This window comes from Crinia signifera, chromosome 19 (assembly GCF_055691185.1).
Source record: "Crinia signifera chromosome 19, ASM5569118v1, whole genome shotgun sequence".
Taxonomy (NCBI): Eukaryota; Metazoa; Chordata; class Amphibia; order Anura; family Myobatrachidae; genus Crinia; species Crinia signifera.
Window position 1 is genome coordinate 86851609 of NC_139226.1, and position 19578 is coordinate 86871186.

General features: G+C 45.1%; 1 protein-coding gene across 2 annotated transcripts in view; it reads right to left on the reverse strand.

Moving 5' to 3' along the window:
• Nucleotides 1–4702: 4702 nt before the first annotated feature.
• ZBTB44 (zinc finger and BTB domain containing 44) overlaps nucleotides 4703–19578 on the reverse strand; it is a 41591-nt gene continuing 26715 nt past the window's right edge. Inside the window, exons 5-6 of one of the 2 annotated variants that reach the window (XM_083162878.1) lie at nucleotides 19112–19412; nucleotides 4703–10957 (exon numbers count right to left, since the gene is read on the reverse strand). In XM_083162878.1, coding sequence (XP_083019004.1) covers nucleotides 10669–10957; nucleotides 19112–19412 — 590 coding nt within the window. In that variant the 3' untranslated portion in view covers nucleotides 4703–10668. The remainder of the gene's footprint in view (nucleotides 10958–19111; nucleotides 19413–19578) is intronic. The other variant, XM_083162879.1, reaches the window with a different exon arrangement.

Sequence of the window (19578 nt, forward strand, 5' to 3'; positions counted from 1 at the left end):
ATCCCCAAGTATATATATATGAGGTACTTATGTAGTAGCCAGGCGCCCAATTAACATACGTACGCTTGCGCATGTCCCGTTTCAGTGCCGTGGGATCCATGCGATGCGATCTCAGTAGTTTATATGGATGGAGTATGGATGGACATTTGTCAGTTACCATAGCTATGCTTTCAGAATAAGCTTAAGCTACGGAAATAGTGTAGTCAGTCAGAACTTGCGTAAGTGTAACCGGTCACTGTCAGAATCATTCTGAGGTGATTATCTGACAAAGATGGCTGCTTCAGTCAGTGCCCAGAATGTGACAGAGGTGACAGGTGAACAACTGACCATGTTCACCTTGCCTAATTCTTAGGAGGATGCTGTGCTGTTTTTCCAGCGACACCAGCTGCGGCCCGTTACGCAGAATTGCGTGAACGGCCATCCAAAGCGTCTGTCCATGAAGGAAAGCACATGGCGCTGCCGCATAAAGTCATGCAGGAGAAAGGTCAGTCTTCGAGCAGACCACTGGTTCCTGGGGTGCCGGTTACCCGTTCTGACCCTTGTCCGCTTCATATACTCCTGGGCAGAGGAGATGACCAGTGTACTGTACTGTGAAAGGGAGCTGCAGATGTCAATAAAAACAACTGTGCAGTACAACAGAATGATGAGGGAGGCATGTGCCATGGATTTGCTGTCCCAGCCGCAGAGGCAAATTGGCGGCCCTGGCATGGTGGTGGAGGTTGACGAGAGCCTCTTTGTCAAGAGAAAATACCATGTTGGGAGGATGCTGCCACAGCAATGGGTGTTCGGCGGTATCTGCAGGGAGACAGGCGCCTGCTTTCTAACTGCAGTGGAAAGGAGAGACGCCACTACTCTGATGGCTGCAATAAACCTACATTTGGCTCCCGGGTCTGTCATTTATTCCGATTGCTGGATGGCATACAATTCAGACCAACTACAGCAGGCAGGTAATGAACATGTCAGGGTCAATCGTAGATACAATTTTGTCAACCCAGACTCAGGGGTACACACCCAAAACATAGAGCGGCTGTGGGGGGCCTGCAAATGGAGGAACAAACGGCACAGAGGAACCTCCAGACAAAACTTGCAGTCGTACCTCCAAGAATTTATGTGGAGGAAGAGTTTGGGCGCTGACAATCCCTTTGGCCGTATTTTGTACGCTCTGACCCTCCTGCCAAAGGCGAATTCAGTGGCTTCACAGTGACTGTTATTTTTTGGTTCTTTTATTATCTTTATTATTGTTATCTATATTGATTATTGTTTATATATGTCATTAATTCTTTGTCTTTCATTGATTAATCACTACTAAGCAAATTTACAGTTAACCGTTAACACATGTCCTCATTACTGTGTCAGATGTATTGTATCGCTGGTGTGAATGTGTTCTTAAACTCCCCCACTATCCACGCCAAGCTTGGCAAACGGCGACCGAACGTGTCCTCTTTTCATATCCCCACTATCCACGTCGGCGTGGAGTTGATTTCATTTAGTGTGGCGAGTGCAGCGAGCCACCAAGCCCGAAGCGTGGCGAGCGCAACGAGCCCCACGGTTTACTTTACATGTTTTCCACGTCCCCTCGCGGGGCTTGCCATACTATATAAAATCAATTATACGCGACATGAATAGGGTGGCGTGGATAGCACTAAAACGGGTCATGTGATGCGATTTCCTTACGCAGAATAGCCCACTAAGCAAACTGCTTAGTGGGCGCCCGGGTACTACATAATTACCATATATTTGCACCCGACCTAAGAACAATTGACTTTCTAGTGGTAGCCATGGTGTAAGAAAATTGATTAGTCCCCAAAAGAGTACCGTATGTACTCGAGTATAAGTCGACCCGAATATAAGCCGAGGCACCTAATTTTACAACAAAAAACTGGGAAAACTTATGGACTCTCACTCGGGTATAACCCGAGGGGGGCTTTTTCAGCATACAAAATGTTCTGAAAAAGTAGGCTTATACTCGAGTATATATGGTAATTCGCAAAAGAGATTCACTAACATTTGCTGTGATAACATTAGCGTTTAGGCTTCACGCAAATAAACACATCTATGATACAGCTCGGACAGCACGGATGGTGTAATGGTTAGCATTACTGCCTACCAGCACTAAGGTCATGGGTTCAATTCCCACCATGGCCCTAAAGGCCCCCATACATTAGGCCGACTTGTCCTAAGGACAAGTCGGACCCAATTGTCCTACAAGCCGCCCAGCAGCTCTCCGGGAGGCTCACATACAATTTAGGACTTGAGGTGCTATTTTTTACATGTAATAAATCGCATGCGATTTATCACATGTAAAAAAAATAACAACGGGGAGCTGCAGGGCGGTGAGGAGCAGTGGGGGCGGGCGGCGGCTCTCAAATGAGTGGCCGGCTGGGGAGGAAGCAGTGGGGCAGCAGCGTTAATCAGATCAGTGCTGGGGCGGGCGGCGGTGACCAGATCATCAATGTCTGTCCACTGTCCAGCGCCGTAGCGAGCGGGCGGGCAGCTATTACAACTTTAAAATAATGTGTCAAATGACTCTACGGCTTTTGATTGGCTGAGATAGAGCACTCTCAGCCAATCAGCAGCCGCGGAGGGAGGTCACTGATTGGCTGAGAGTGCTCTATCTCAGCCAATCATTAGCCGGGCAGTAATTTGCCATGTTATTTTAAAGTTGTAATTGCCGCTGCTGCCCGCCCGCCCGCCCCAGTACTGATTTGATTACGGCTGCGGCCGCACTTGCTTCCTCCCCAGCCGGCCACTTCCTCCCAAGCCGGTTGGTCCTCTTCCTCATGGCACCCCCGCCCACTGCAGGAGGTCGGACGTGATCGTTCATGCTGACCGTCCGACCTCCTGATCCGGTCCGATGCGCACGGGACCGTGCATCGGATCGGATCAAATGTCAAACACATGCGATTTTGGTCCGATTTCACGCGATTTATCGGCCCAAGTGCTCAAATCGCGTGGAATCGGTCCAAAATCGCATAATGTATGGGGGCCTTAACTGTGCGGAGTTTGTATATTTTCCCAGTAATTGCGTGGGTTTCCTCCAGGTACTCTGGTTTCCTCCCACACCCAAAAATATACTGTTAGGTTATTTGACTACCAACAAAATTAACCCCAGAATGTCTGTGTGTGTGTACATGTGGCAGGGAATATAGATTGTTAGCTGCACTGGGGCAGGGACTGATGTGAATGTTCATATATTCTCTGTACAGCGCTGCAGAATGTTTGTGCTATATAAATAACTGAGAACAAATTAATAGAGCAGGACAGGGGAGGTAAGATGAGATATGTCCTCTACTGTAAGTCACTGTTTACTTATTCATTTATGTTGTCTGTAACTGGGCGCCATATAAAAAAAGGATAATAATAGGTGAATTAAAAGCACTTGTAGGAAAAAAAAAACATAGTTTATATAGTATACACCAGTACATAACACCTTGCCAAAGCACCACCTGGGATCCATCCAGGTTCCGGGCAGAACTGTACATCTCCCAGGCATGCAGCTGGATAATTGCATCCTTCCTGGTATCTTCACCAATGGGCGGGCTTGGAGCAGATCTCTGTGACCGCTGGTGCCAGCAGGTAACGAGTGTCTTCATGTCGGAACCTTTGGGAAGTATATATAGCTGTCACGGGAGCCAAGGTGCATGTGTGGTTTGTTCTCAGATGTAAAAGTGTGTGCAGGAGGTAACAATCACAGGTATGAGTAAGCCGCTGGCAGCACTACATGGGAACCAGGTGTCAGGGCTGGGGCAATAGAGATTACCTATACAAGAGGCATGTTGAGGTAGTGTGAATAGAAGATGCAGTATAAAAGGGAAGGATAATTAGCAGAGTACATTACAAAGGATTTCTTGTGATCCCTCCTTCGCCCTGTCGGTATTCTTCAGTGGAAGTCTGTTGTGTCGACCGCCTGAGTGCGGTGCAGTGACCTCTGATCTGCCGACTTCACCCCCCCATGAAACATGCTACGATGCTTTCTGCAGAAGGGGGGCACTGGGGAGGGTTAATACCACAGGGGGTAAGATTTATTGCCAGAGACATTTATTGTTAATAGGGTTGGGGGTAATAATAAAATGGACACATACGGGGGAAATTTACTAAGATAGGAGTCATATTTCACATGGGATGTTGCTATGGGCAACCAATCAAAATCCACTTCTTGCTTATTTAGCGCCTTCTAGAAGATAAAAGATAGTATTTGATTAGTATCTGTTACATCCCACGTGAAACAGAATTCCCATCTTAGTGGGAGTGGGGGATGGGTTCGGTTTAATGGGCAGGTTAGGAACTAGCAGAGTGTTAGGGTCAGGCTTCTGCAAGGGAGGGTTAGGCCCCTTACGGCGCCCCTGATGGGATGCTCTGTATCGGGATGCCAGGGTCGTTAGTATCCTGACCGCCATGGATCCCTCCCACAGAAGAGAGAGCCTAATCTCAGAAGTGTTTTTGGAGTCATTTGTAATTTAAAAAGACTACGTAATAATCCCGGGGACATTGTGGATGAGGAAAATGGCATTCCATTTGATCACGACATACGCGGCGCAAGAAAGAAACACCCACACTATAAAACATTAATAATAATATATTTTAATGAAAAATCTTAGCATCATGTTCCTATCCAAAGACACTCAAAACTAACTTTTTTGTCCTTATTTTGACCTATGACAGAACCAGATGAGAACTGAAATTCTTTCAGCATGTTTCAGCATGTTTTTTTAGATTAAAACAACCAGGTTAGCAAAATGTACCCAATACATACTTCTCTTATATCAAACAAGCTAGGTATTCCATACAATGTAGCTATACAGAGTATATACATTACACAACAGGGGTGAAGCCAAACTTGGTCCTGGATCAACAGTGGGGTACGCGCAGATATACTGTAGTGCGCAGAAATGCTCCCATAATATTTAGGGGAACTGATACATGATCTATTCTGCTTGAGGCGAATCTGCTTCTTGTACTTAACTGAGGCCCTGATTGTAAATAATGAATCTGCGTCACAAGGGAGAACATTAAGCCCTTGCGGACCAGCTGCATCACGTCAGGGTCCCAGACGACAAGTTCTCACATTTTTAAATGAATCAGACACAAGACGTCAATAGTTGCCAGAACGGTGCAGAGCAGGGAAATGGCCGCCCTTCCAGTTTGTTCCTGCAGACAATGATTACCAGTAACAAACAGTTAAAAAACACTTAGTGTATTCTACACTTATTAATACGGGAGACAAAAACTGGAACATGAGAAAGAAAATGCGAGTGAACCCGTCCTGTATACAGGTAGAAGCAGACACTTTTGTGGGTGACTATATTCAGCCTGAAAAATCACAGCAATGCCCCTGAGCATGCATAGATTTACACCATCCCTGGTCATTGAATGCGGATGTCACAGGGAGGGCTAAAACTAGCATCCGCATATGACCACAGCCGCGAATCCAGAACAAATCGCAACAGCGAATACAACTGTTCCCACTCTTAATCAGAGGCTATGAGTTACAAAACCTGCACCACCCACAAAATTGCCGCTTCCACCGGATTTAGGTAACTGGTCAGCTCCACTAACAAGACATAAAGTACTTTGTCTAATTAAACTTATTATGCTGGTATAAAAAAATGAACAAAGAAATCATGGATACTTGACATCTGCCTGAAATCAGCAGTTAAAGACTCTCATGCCTGTTGCTGAGGACACTCCTTAGCAACATCTGTCAGCACTGAAACAAACGTTGTGGTTCAGTGACTATTTTCATGCTACAGATGTTGATAAGGAGACACAACATGTTCATCAAATGGCAGAAACAGTCATGTCTGAGTCTTCCAACTGTTCATTTCAGGCAGCAGTCAACTATCAGCAACTACTTCAGGATGTTGCAGTCATCAGAATAAAGATTTCATTAGGCAAAATAGTTATAAACAATTTGTGAGTGAGGCTACATGAAGATCTTAGGTTAAAACTTTACACATGATGATATAAAGTCCATGTAGACGGGCTAGTTGTCATGCTGGCCTATTAATAATGTCATAATCCTTGGCTGCATCACAACAGTGGCTCTCCTGTCACTCTCGGCCCTAGCCCCAAAAGTTTGACACTCCGCTATGTTACTTACTTACTAGGACACGGGGGCTCCTCATGGTGGTAAAACAAAGTTGCTAAACTTTTTATTTATTTATTTATTTATTTTTTATCAGATTTTTAGTCTCCCCCAAGTCCTAAAGGGAATGATCACATGACATGGAGTTTGGCTCTACCCCTCTCAGACATATTTGAAAACATCAAAAGCTTTACTGCTACGGGCTCAAGGAACAGATCGGAAAACGAAAGGACAATAAAATCAAACAACTGTGACCTTCACATTGATTACAAGAACTGTAGAAATAATCGTAACATTTCCAAAACGGCACTTGTTTTCCAAAAATGGACACAAAAATAGATATTGTCGCCACCAAGAACAATGGGGTACTATAAAAATGTTAAAAGCCAGATACAAGTATATAAAATGTGTACTTTTTTTGTTAAACATTGTGTACATTGAAACAAAAGAAAGCTACCTTTGCCAACAGATTAATATACATGCTAGGTGTTTCAAATGAAAATCAGACTCATAGTGGGAACCCAACAACTGAATTGTAGAAGTTACATTAGGACAGTTCACCAAGTATCAAGGGCTTGAAGGGAAAAGCAAAAAAGGTTTACAAACCAAGGACTCTTATCCGGACCCCCAATGTGGGACTTCCAAGGGGCTGCTTGCAAACAGCTCATGTGCACAGTGGCACTTCCTCCAGGCCAGGGTAAGGGATGGTATAGTTGGCAGATTTAAAAAAACACACAGACATGGACTTACCCAAATCTGTACCATCTACACAAATGTGACACCTGTGCTTAACTACAACATAATGGGCCGGATAGAGTTGGGCGATATGGTACATTTCCCGATGATTACCGTATGGAAACGCAGAATGAATTAGAGGCAGGGAGTGTGGATTTTAGTGGGCGTTTCACACATAAGCACAATTCTTAGTCCGGACCAACACAAACTCACCTAGTTGCCACATCCCTTGCGTAGCAAGTGACAAATGTAACTGAATTGCAAGCTGCATTGCGCATAGTTGCCTATACGCGGTCTGGGCATATGCACAGAGCAAAAACATGCATATGCTCCGCAGAAGGACTTCTGTTCATCTGTGCATCAGCCTCTTATTGTTCTGCCAAGGAACTGTGTACCAGTAACAATCGGTACCCCTTAATGTATACAGGCTCTATTGTATGACGACTGGACACGAGGTTAGCACACTCAAGTGTGCTGTAGTTACAAGTAACCAATCAGATGCCAGTTTTCATCTTATAGTGAAAAGGTAACTGCTACATGCAGCGTTAGCATTATACATACAGGGAGGAAAATAAACAATATCATTAACATGTCTTTCTACCGGATGAGGATGATGCACAGCTGAACCCGGCCGACTGTCCCTGTGTTTGCGGCGTGCGCATGGAACTCAATATGTACAGACGGACCCTTCTTCAACTAGCTTTCTCTTGGTAGACATGTCTCATGACCAACCTATCAGCTGCAATACAATACAGTAGGGGCTAGCATAGGATTGAGTCAGGCAGCTCTAGATCACTTAATCCTATTAAAAGGGCTAGATGCGGATGGCTCTATCTGTAGATGCGGAGTTCTACAGATCCCGCGCAGGATACATTCTGCAAACGTACTAGATTGTAAGCTCACATGGCCAGGGGTATCTAGAATAGCTCGTTTCCGGTCTTGTAATTGTGTCCTAATGCCATCAATGTACAGTTGAAGCGTAATAAGTCAGCGCTTTATAAATAAATGAGAGACTGGTGCCTCATTATTGGGGTTGAAGGAGACGCACAGGGGAAAATAAAAAGCTAATTTGTAAAAGTGGCATTTAGCGTGTCACTGGCACTAGCAAAAGAAGAAATGTGCTATGATCATGGTTATACAAACACATTCTGGGAGAAGTTGTAATAGGTGCTATCCCGCTGGCTGTGTGTGAGAGCAATAAGCATCAGCAGTGACTTGTGTAGATATATATGTACAATATTTATATAGTACCTTTTATTCTTACGCAAGTGTTTCCATGTTTCAGTACCTTTACAGATACAATCCCATGTAGGTGTATACCATTAGGTGACTTGGGTCAGAGGCGCTGATAGGGAGCGGTAATACGGAGATGTGAGTGCAAGAGGCGTAGCTAATGATGGCTACAGCGTCCAAATCACAACGCCATCTGCTGCCAGTGATAGCTATAGGACAGATGGTGGAAACACTGGAAGACAATAAGTTTTGTAGTGTAGTAATGGTTATCCATTTAGCAGGGCTCTTTGTACTAGACTAAATAAGGTCTTCTTCTTAGATTCTTATGTGGCAGAAGGTTCATCTGAAAACAAAATTCCTGCAAGTGCTCAGCCCCGGCCGCACCCAATCATGAGTATCTGGCCAATTTGAACAAACCCCACACGTAGTTTATTAGCATTAAAACCAGGTGTTGCAGAATCCCGAGGGTGCACCTGTCTGCCAAATTCTCTCATATCCTCATTTCCCGCCCACCCTCTGATCTGTGACATGTAATGGCAGCAGCGGTGAAACACCTGAAGTGGGGGGAGGCAGATGTAACCATTTACATGCATTAACCTTGTTATTGCTTGCACAGCTGGTCCCTAAACCAGGCTTTCCGTGTTATTCGGGATCTCTCGAAAAGCAGTGGTTATCCTACAACAGGTAATGTTTTGTGGATTTAATTTAATCATGCAAAGGTGAGTGAATCTTTTATGCTGGGACAGTAATCCTTGCACCTGCTTCCACCGGCAGAAATCCTTAAAACAGGACCTGTTATGGCGTAAGGGTTGAGGCCCACTACTTTAGGGAACAGATATGGCATCGGTACTCTCACCCAGACCTGGAACTCTGTCCAACAACTGGTATGATTGGTATAGATGTCTATAAAATATTAGCATTCTTCTTTGCCAGACTTGGTGGGATTGGTATATACAGTGGTCCCCAAACTGTGCAAGGCTTATGCAGGGTTGCCTGGGGTTGGTGGTCTAGGACCATGTGACATTATTGATAGGCAAAACCAGCAAATCATAAACTGTGTGGACAATCAGAAGCACAACTGTGCACCACCATATATCTGACACTAAGGGTTTTTTTTTGTTTTAAATATATCAAGTAAAAAGCTGTTACAATAGGGTGCTGTGATTTAAGAATGTTTGGGAACCACTAGTATATAAATTACACTATATAACGTTGCTATCTGTCTTGGGACTAGAGCCACTTCTGTAAGGAACCGCTAGTGATTGGCATATATGTAGGCCAAGTTTTCACATCTCATTAGCACGAGAACGTCCTAGTAAGGAGACCTTTCACGTGATGTTCCAGGTAATTAGCTTATAATCTACTGGTGGCGTTCCCTGAGCAGAAATACCACGTTCCTCTTTCTTTCTTACTCAGGCAGTCATCATACGCAATTATGCAGACGGCCAAAGGAGCCGGCTCCCAATTTCCATTGGGACCGGTAAATCCATACGTCAGAAATTTATGAGCTTGGATAAAGGCTTACAGAAAAAAAAATATATAATATATATATATATAATAATAAACTCCTAGAAAGTAGGAGAATTAGCATTTTTAGATACAATACAAAGGTTAGTAAATAAAAAGAAAAATACAGGTAATATTGTCAAGAGAAAGCAACAAGAGCGGAACTGTCAGTAAAACGTTAGCCAATTAGATCTTTGCTTCGACTACTCTAGAAGAAAGATTTTGTGCTTGCCAAGTTTAAAACCGTTAAAATTATACTAATCAAGCGAAATGTCTTTATACGACTCTCGGGGGTAAACAAAATAAGCGGAAGCAAGCGAATCCATTCATTAGGAGATGATTTGTACACTTTTCTTTGCTGGTGAACACATTTGGTCTAAGAGTTGGCTGAAATGAAAACACATTGAGCGAGTGGACAGTGGAGATAAATCTGTGTACCGGAGCGGTGACAGTCCACACCGAGACAATACAGGTCACTCTTCACATTAAAATACACTCCAATCATGTAACACAAATTACAGTAAAAAAAAAAATTCTGTTCTTCCTATGATGAAGAGAAAGTTCTGGAGCTCTCAGTGTCGCCAGTAACACGAGAAATAGAGGATCCCTGCTGCCAACGCACACATCCAATGCAGATACCATGGAGAACGGTCTCGCCGGATAAAGCCGTTAAACTCCGCCAGGGGCAGTCCCTTCAGTAAAGCAGCCTCCGCTGCCCCACCCCTTGGCTGGCCACACAAATGCAGATGTTTGAAGACTCACCAGTGTGCCAATTGGATATATTCTGGTGAAGGGATCGGGCGTAAAATAAAAGAAGGGAAAGGTTACTCCGATATATGGGTGAAGATTCCAGCTTTCTGCCTGCGGGGGAAGTGGCTGTCCTCGGTTCATTGGTGGAAAGAGTCGAAGAGGAGAACATGGTGAGAGTCCCGCTAACAGCCTCAGGAGCCTTGATTACTTCCCTTGGAAAAAGTGATGTAAAATATAATTGACCAAGCACAGGCATTTCCGAAAAGAGGAAGAATTTTTTTTAAAATAAAAACAATCATTAAAAGGAGAAAAAAAAAATAAAAAGCATTGGATGAAGTCCAGATATTTCCAGACATCGGCTATTCAACAGCAATGGAAGCCACCTCTGTTTTCGGGGTGTCATCTCTGCTGGTTTCTTCCATAGGACTGACCTTCGTAGGCTCGGTCATTTCATCCTCTTCCTCTTTCTCGGCAAGGCCACTGAGGGCGCCCAGGGGAAAGGTGCTCTCGCAGTTCTGTGTGGAGGAGACCTGGGAGATGACAGGCATTTGAACAGAGGAGTTGCTTTCAAAGCTGTGTTCTGCCAGCTCGTACTGCCCAAGGGCCTCTTCCTGCTCCTGGCTCAAGTAATCCGGCACTAAGAAATCGCTGGGGAGAGAGATAGACATGAGAGAATCACACCAAGGTCTGACCATTGCAAACACCCTGCCTTACGGCACCTTCTAACAGGGGGGAGCCCTCATCTACACTAACATCCTCTGCTGTAACCAACCACTGGTTCATATGAACACACTATATGAAATGCTGTCAAGGAGACCTGGCATACTTATTAAGGGGCATACACGGAGCAAATATGTGCTATTTTCTAAGCAATCTGACTAGATTGCTTAGAAAGTAAGCACAGATCTCTCCGTGTGTATGCTCCAAGAGATTAAATATCTCTTGCTAACTAAATCAGTGCATGCAGTCAAAATCTAGTCAGATTACTTAGCAAATGACTGCAAATCTCTCTGTGTGTACAGAATGAGAGATACTGATTGCAATCTCTCATTCTGATCCACTACCCGGCCTACTTTTGCTTAAGCAAAATTGTTTAGCACAAATCTCTGCGTGTGTATGCCCCTTTAGGAGCCATACATAGGTCACCATCATTCTCCTGCCGGTAGCTATCTCCTACATATATAAATATGATGAGGGTCTCGCTTACACGTCACAAATCGGGTCTGCCAGAAAGGAGAGGAGGGAGATCTTTTGGGGTCACATGTAAATATACAGCTTTATATTTTAGATCTAGTAGCTAATCACACAAAAATATTTCCATCACATATCCAATGGTCACTATTATATCAACAAATCACTTTTTTTTAGTAATAGTAGATCCAAAACAAACTGGATCCCCTAGTAACTACAATGGCATTAGATCCTGTTATGGAAGGAGAGGCAAAGCTTTCCTTTATAACAGAGCTTCAGGAAAATGGCTGGGGAGCACGGACAGCGTACTGTATGTTACCTCCATTTCATCAGTTCAGTTGTAAGGATTCAGTTGTCGTTTTAAAAAGAGCTAAAGTGATTTGATGGGAACACTACTGGTAAACTAATATGTGCGGGAGAAATGGGATTGTAGAACAAATTATAATCTCTGTCACAGACAAATGCAGCCGTGTCCCTGGCAATATGTAACAGGACTGAGCAGGGACTGTACACAGTACAGACGAATGCAGCAGTGTTCCTGGGTAATATGTATATCAGTACTGAACAGGGATGTACACAGTATAGCGTAATGCAGCAGTGTCCCTGGGCAATATGTAACAGGACTGAGCAGGGACCGTACACAGTGCAGACTAATGCAGCAGTGTCCCTGGGCACTATATATAAGGTCTGAGCAGGGACCATACACAGTATAGTGTAATGCAGCAGTGTCCCTGGGCACTATATATATATATATATAGTCTGAGCAGGGACCATACACAGTAAAGTGTAATGCAGCAGTGTCCCTGAGTAATATGTAACAGGACTGAGCAGGGACCGTACACAGTACAGACTAATGCAGCAGTGTCCCTGGGTAATATGTATCAGGACTGAGCAGGGACTGCACACAGTACAGACTAATGCAGCAGTGTCCCTGGGCACTATATATAAGGTCTGAGCAGGGACCATACACAGTATAGTGTAATGCAGCAGTGTCCCTGGGTAATATGTATCAGGACTGAGCAGGGATTGTACACAGTACAGACTAATGCAGCAGTGTCCCTGGGTAATATGTATCAGGACTGAGCAGGGACTGCACACAGTACAGACTAATGCAGCAGTGTCCCTGGGTAATATGTATAAGAACTGAGCAGGTACCATCCACAGTATAGCGTAATGCAGCAGTGTTCCTGGGCAATATGTAACAGGACTGAGCAGGGACCGTACACAGTACATACTAATGCAGCAGTGTTCCTGAGTAATATGTATCAGGACTGAGCAGGGGCCATACACAGTACAGACTAATGCAGCAGTGTCCCTGGGTAATATATATATATATATATATATATATATATATATATCAGTACTGAACAGGGACGTACACAGTATAGCGTAATGCAGCAGTGTCCCTGGGAAAAATGTACCAGGACTGAGCAGGGACCGTACACAATACAGACTAATAATGCAGCAGTGTCCCTGGGTAATATGTATCAGGACTGAGCAGAGACTGCACACAGTACAGACTAATAATGCAGCAGTGTCCCTGGGTAATATGTCTCAGGACTGAGCAGAGACTGCACACAGTACAGACTAATGCAGCAGTGTCCCTGGGTAATATGTATCAGTACTGAACAGGGATGTACACAGTATAGCGTAATGCAGCAGTGTCCCTGGGCAATATGTAACAGGACTGAGCAGGGACCATACACAGTACAGACTAATGCAGCAGTGTCCCTGGGCACTATATATAAGGACTGAGTAGGGACCATCCACAGTATTGCGTAATGCAGCAGTGTCCCTGGGCAATATGTGACGCCGCCGACCGGGCCCGCCCCTTTTGTGACGTCGGCAGCCCGGGCACGCCCAAAACAGTGACGTCGGCGGGCCCGGTCCGACCCCCTCCCGCCCTAGTTCCTAGAAGGAACACTATCAGGACTGAGCAGGGACTGCAAACACTACAGACTAATGCAGCAGTGTCCCTGTGTGATATGTATCAGGACTGAGCAGAGACTGTACACAGTTTGGCGTAATGCAGCAGTGTCCCTGGGTAATATGTATCAGGACTGAGCAGGGACCATACACAGTACAGACTAATGCAGCAGTGTCCCTGGGTAATATGTATGAGGACTAAACAGGGCCCGTACACAGTTTAGCGTAATGCAGCAGTGTTCCTTAGTAATATGTATCAGGACTAGCAGGGACCATACACAGTACAGACTAATGCAGCAGTGTCCCTGGGCACTATATATAAGGTCTGAGCAGGGACCATACACAGTATAGTGTAATGCAGCAGTGTCCCTGGGTAATATATATATATATATATATATATCAGTACTGAACAGGGACGTACACAGTATAGCGTAATGCAGCAGTGTCCCTGGGAAAAATGTACCAGGACTGAGCAGGGACCGTACACAATACAGACTAATAATGCAGCAGTGTCCCTGGGTAATATGTATCAGTACTGAACAGGGATGTACACAGTATAGCTTAATGCAGCAGTGTCCCTGGGCAATATGTAACAGGACTGAGCAGGGACCATACACAGTACAGACTAATGCAGCAGTGTCCCTGGGTAATATGTATCAGTACTGAACAGGGATGTACACAGTATAGCGTAATGCAGCAGTGTCCCTGGGCAATATGTAACAGGACTGAGCAGGGACCATACACAGTACAGACTAATGCAGCAGTGTCCCTGGGCACTATATATAAGGACTGAGTAGGGACCATCCACAGTATTGCGTAATGCAGCAGTGTCCCTGGGCAATATGTGACGCCGCCGACCGGGCCCGCCCCTTTTGTGACGTCGGCAGCCCGGGCACGCCCAAAACAGTGACGTCGGCGGGCCCGGTCCGACCCCCTCCCGCCCTAGTTCCTAGAAGGAACACTATCAGGACTGAGCAGGGACTGCACACACTACAGACTAATGCAGCAGTGTCCCTGTGTGATATGTATCAGGACTGAGCAGAGACTGTACACAGTTTGGCGTAATGCAGCAGTGTCCCTGGGTAATATGTATCAGGACTGAGCAGGGACCATACACAGTACAGACTAATGCAGCAGTGTCCCTGGGTAATATGTATGAGGACTAAACAGGGCCCGTACACAGTTTAGCGTAATGCAGCAGTGTTCCTTAGTAATATGTATCAGGACTAGCAGGGACCATACAGCAGGGACCATACACAGTACAGACTAATGCAGCAGTGTCCCTGGGCACTATATATAAGGTCTGAGCAGGGACCATACACAGTATAGTGTAATGCAGCAGTGTCCCTGGGTAATATGTATCAGGACTGAGCAGGGATTGTACACAGTATAGCGTAATGCAGCATTGTTTCTGAGTAATATGTATCAGGACTGAGCAGGGACCATACACAGTACAGACTAATGTAGCAGTGTTCCTGGATAATATGTATCAGGACTGAGCAGGGACCGTACACAGTATAGCGTAATGCAGCAGTGTCCCTGGGCACTATATATAAGGACTGAGCAGGGACCGTACACAGTACAGACTAATAATGCAGCAGTGTCCCTGGGTAATATGTATCAGGACTGAGCAGGGACTGCACACAGTACAGACTAATGCAGCAGTGTTCCTGAGTAATATGTATCAGGACTGAGCAGGGACCATATACAGTACAGACTAATGCAGCAGTGTCCCTGGGCACTATATATAAGGACTGAGCAGGGACCATCCACAGTATAGCTTAATGCAGCAGTGTCCCTGGGCAATATGATCTCTGAGGACGGACAAGACCCGAAACATGTTGGATCGTGTTTGAAAATAAAACCACACGTTTGTTCACTAAGAAATCCTGAGAGTGCCGCCTATCTGTATCTACTATCTGCAAGGGCGTAAGACCCCACTGAGGAGGGCACCGGGTGCTACCAACTTATTTTAACAGTGAGTGCCGGGCAACAAGAATCTATCTATATATATATCAGTACTGAGCAGGGACCGTACACAGTATAGCGTAATGCAGCAGTGTCCCTGGGCAATATGTAGCAGGACTGAGCAGGGACCATACACAGTAGCAGCAGTGTCCCTGGGTAATATGTATGAGGACTGAGCAGGGACCGTACACAGTACAGACTAATGCAGCAGTGTCCCTGGGCACTATATATAAGGTCTGAGCAGGGACCATACACAGTATAGTGTATTGCAGCAGTGTTCCTGGGTAATATGTATCAGGACTGAGCAGTGATTGTACACAGTATAGCGTAATGCAGCAGTGTTCCTGAGTAATATGTATCAGGACTGAGCAGGGACCGTACACAGTACAGACTAATGCAGCAGTGTCCCTGAGTAATATGTATCAGTACTGAGCAGGGACTGCACACAGTACAGACTAATGCAGCAGTGTTCCTGGGCACTATATATAAGGACTGAGCAGGGACCATACACAGTATAATGTAATGCAGCAGTGTCCCTGGGTAATATGTAACAGGACTGAAAAGGGACTGTACACAGTACAGACTAATGCAGCAGTGTCCCTGGGTAATATGCATCAGGACTGAGCAGGGACCGTGCACAGTCAAGCGTAATGCAGCAGTGTCCCTGGGCACTATAGAGAAGGACTGAGCAGGGACCATACACAGTACAGACTAATGTAGCAGTGTTCCTGGGTAATATGCATAAGGACTGAGCAGGGACCATACACAGTATAGCGTAATGCAGCAGTGTCCCTGGGCACTATAGAGAAGGACTTAGCAGGGATTGTACACAGTACAGACTAATGCAGCAGTGTTCCTGGGTAATATGTATCAGGACAGAGCAGGGACCATACACAGTACAGACTAATGCAGCAGTGTTCATGGGCACTATATATAAAAGGACTGAGCAGTGACCATACACAGTACAGACTAATGCAGCAATGTTCCTGAGTAATATGTATCAGGACTGGGCAGGGACCGTACACAGGGGCGATTCAGGTTGGTCTGCAAAAGCAAACTTCTTTAATTGACAAAACCATGTGCACTGCTGGTGGGGCAATGTAACAGGTGCAGATAAGAGTTTAATTTGGATGAGTTATTTTGTTTCTGTGCAGAGTAAATACTGGCTGCTTTAGTTTTACACTGCAATTTAGATTTCAGTTTGAACACACATTTCGCCCACCTGCAGTGCACATAGTCTTGCCCATTAGAGAGAGATTTTGCTTTTGTGAGCAAACCTGAATTAGACCCACAGTACAGATTAACCTTTACCTTCCCAGTTCCTAGATTGCACCAACTGGATTCTGAATTGAAGGTAAAGTGTACTGCACTGACCCTCTACCTGCACTTATGGCCTGATTCAGGTCTGCTCGCTAAGCAGTGGTCATTCGCTTCTTAGCAAAGGGCTTAACACCGAAATCCAATAAAGACATTATTAGGCTTGTGTACTATTATGGTTTCTAGGGCCGTACACTTGTATAATACGAATGAATGACTATGACCCCTTTCAGTATCTTCTGGATCAGCGTGAATACGGAATCGGAACAAAATTACAGCTCACAAATAGACATTTGCAAATGTCTGGTAAAATAATGGTTACTCTTGCGCTGGTGCACTGTAGTTCTGCAAAAAGATGATCAAACTACATACACAGTATAGTCTGTAGCCTAGAGCTGGACCAATACCCTATACAGACTTATTATGCACTTACTCAGACTGGTTATACATTATATGGTTTACAATGCGAAGGATGCTTCGATTTTCCTTTGCCATGACTTGCAGTGCAGAACCAGAGGAGGTTTCTGTGGCTTTATAAAGCATAAAGGCCAGCACCTATCACACACAAACACACACACACACTGCAGCTATACAGGGGTGGTTTGCATTGTCCATCTCCAGCAACACCCTTCTATGGGAAAATCACATGAACACATAGTATCAGTGTTGCGCTAGTTATTTTGTTCTATCGGGGTTATTTACTCAATCTTACAGCACCGAGAGGGAAAAACAAGGTCAAAAATCGTATTTATTTTGCCAGCAAATAACTTGGCCTGGAGACTGAGAGATCTTGGAATTCTGACACGCAGCAGAAGAAAAACAAGTCCTAAGGATTCATCTATAGTAGAGAATAGCAAGGCTACAATCCCTAAATCACAGAGAGGTCGACAGATGAAGTGCCGCCTTGTTAAATCTACAATTTCATATTAACCCCATACAGGATATGTGCCCCCCAAATCCACTGCACTGGACTAGAGCCCTAGAGATGAGGAGAAATAAGGTCCTCTGTATTTTTATTGCTCTGAGTGCCAACATATTCACTAAAAATGCCAGCGTCGCTCAGATTTGTTATATAAATTCAAATAAAAAAATGTGTAAAAAAAAAATAATTAGATTTTCTATGTAAGGTAACATTACAGGACATTATGATGGAAAAACAAAATGTTTGCTTGGCAATTTTCACACTAATTTTGACAAATTCACTTGGGGCTAAGAAAGACCATGGGTGAAATTTAATAGGATGAGAGAATCAGAAAGTGAGAGATTTGGTAAGAAAGCTCCAGTTTTTTTTAAAGCGGCAAATCATTTACACTGCAAAATCAAACTGGTTTTGCAGTGTAAATGATTGCCGCTTTAAAAAACCTGGAGATTTCTTACCAAATTTCTCACTTTCTGATTCTCCCATCCTATTAAATTTCACCCCATGTGTCAATTCATAGGTTTAGATCTTTATTTATATAACAGAGAACATTGCATGAAACAGGTTAGATACATTTACTAAAAGAATGCATCTATCATGCCCTGCTCCCTGTATTGAATGCGGTCTGCTCACTGCACCTGGCAGCCCCTGCTGTGCTCGATGTACCTGACGGCCCCGGCTGTGCTCCCTCTACCTGGCGGCCCCTGCTGTGCTCCCTCTACCTGGCGGCCCCTGCTGTGCTCCCTCTACCTGGCGGCCCCTGCTGTACTCGATGTACCTGGCGGCCCCTGCTGTACTCGATGTACCTGACGGCCCCAGCTGTGCTCCCTCTACCTGGCGGCCCCTGCTGTGCTCCCTCTACCTGGCGGCCCCTGCTGTGCTCCCTCTACCTGGCGGCCCCTGCTGTGCTCCCTCTACCTGGCGGCCCCTGCCCTGCTCCCTCTACCTGGCGGCCCCTGCTGTGCTCCCTCTACCTGGCGGCCCCTGCTGTGCTCCATCTACCTGGCGGCCCCTGCTGTGCTCCCTCTACCTGGCGGCCCCTGCTGTGCTCCCCTCTACCTGGCGGCCCCTGCTGTGCTCCCTCTACCTGGCGGCCCCTGCCCTGCTCACCACAGAATATGACTTACCTTTTTCTACAATTACGACACAAAATACACTAAGAAACCCTGGTGTGTTCATTTACCATTGCAAATGAATGTGTGAAATGTGCTCCTTAATAGAGTTAATATAATGAATATTAAATCTTTATAATGAATGTATTGTAACCTTGGAAATCCCCAGCACTCATAAAAGGAAGAATATCCTACATTACCAATAATACAGCTACAATCGGTGTTACAGCAGGACTAAGATGCGGGCATGTAGAAGTAGGCCCAATCACAGAGATCGCCTCTGCAGGACCTCTCAGGAATTGCTGTGTAGAGGAATATTTGGTTATTTATGGCTGCGACTGTCTGCTGCCGTCTTGCTGGGCACCTCACCTGCTCTGGAAGTAGTTTGCTAGCTCTGACGCTTCGTGGTTCAGGCTCCTCAGGTGCACGATTAAATTTCCAGAGTTGGTGAACATGGCGCCGCATGTTTTGCACTCGTATATCCGAGGCTTGCGGATAATGTGCCGGGAAACCCGCATGTGGTGTTTGTATTCCCCGAAGGAAGTGAATGTGGCGCTACAAATCTGGCACCGGAAACAGCGTTTACCTTCGTGTTTCAGCCGATGCATCTTTAGGGAGTAAGCCCGTGTGAATTTTTTCCCGCAGCGATCGCATTGAAATGGTTTAATTCCTAGGAAAGAGAGAGATATGCAATTAGCTTAACGATCTGCACTCCACTTATGCTTTAGATACAGTCCATTAAAATGACCACTGATCCTAAAGTGTATTATTATTAAGGGTTATTTGTGGGTGCGTTACATGTGAAAACTGGTATTTAACAATGATTGGTCCATTGG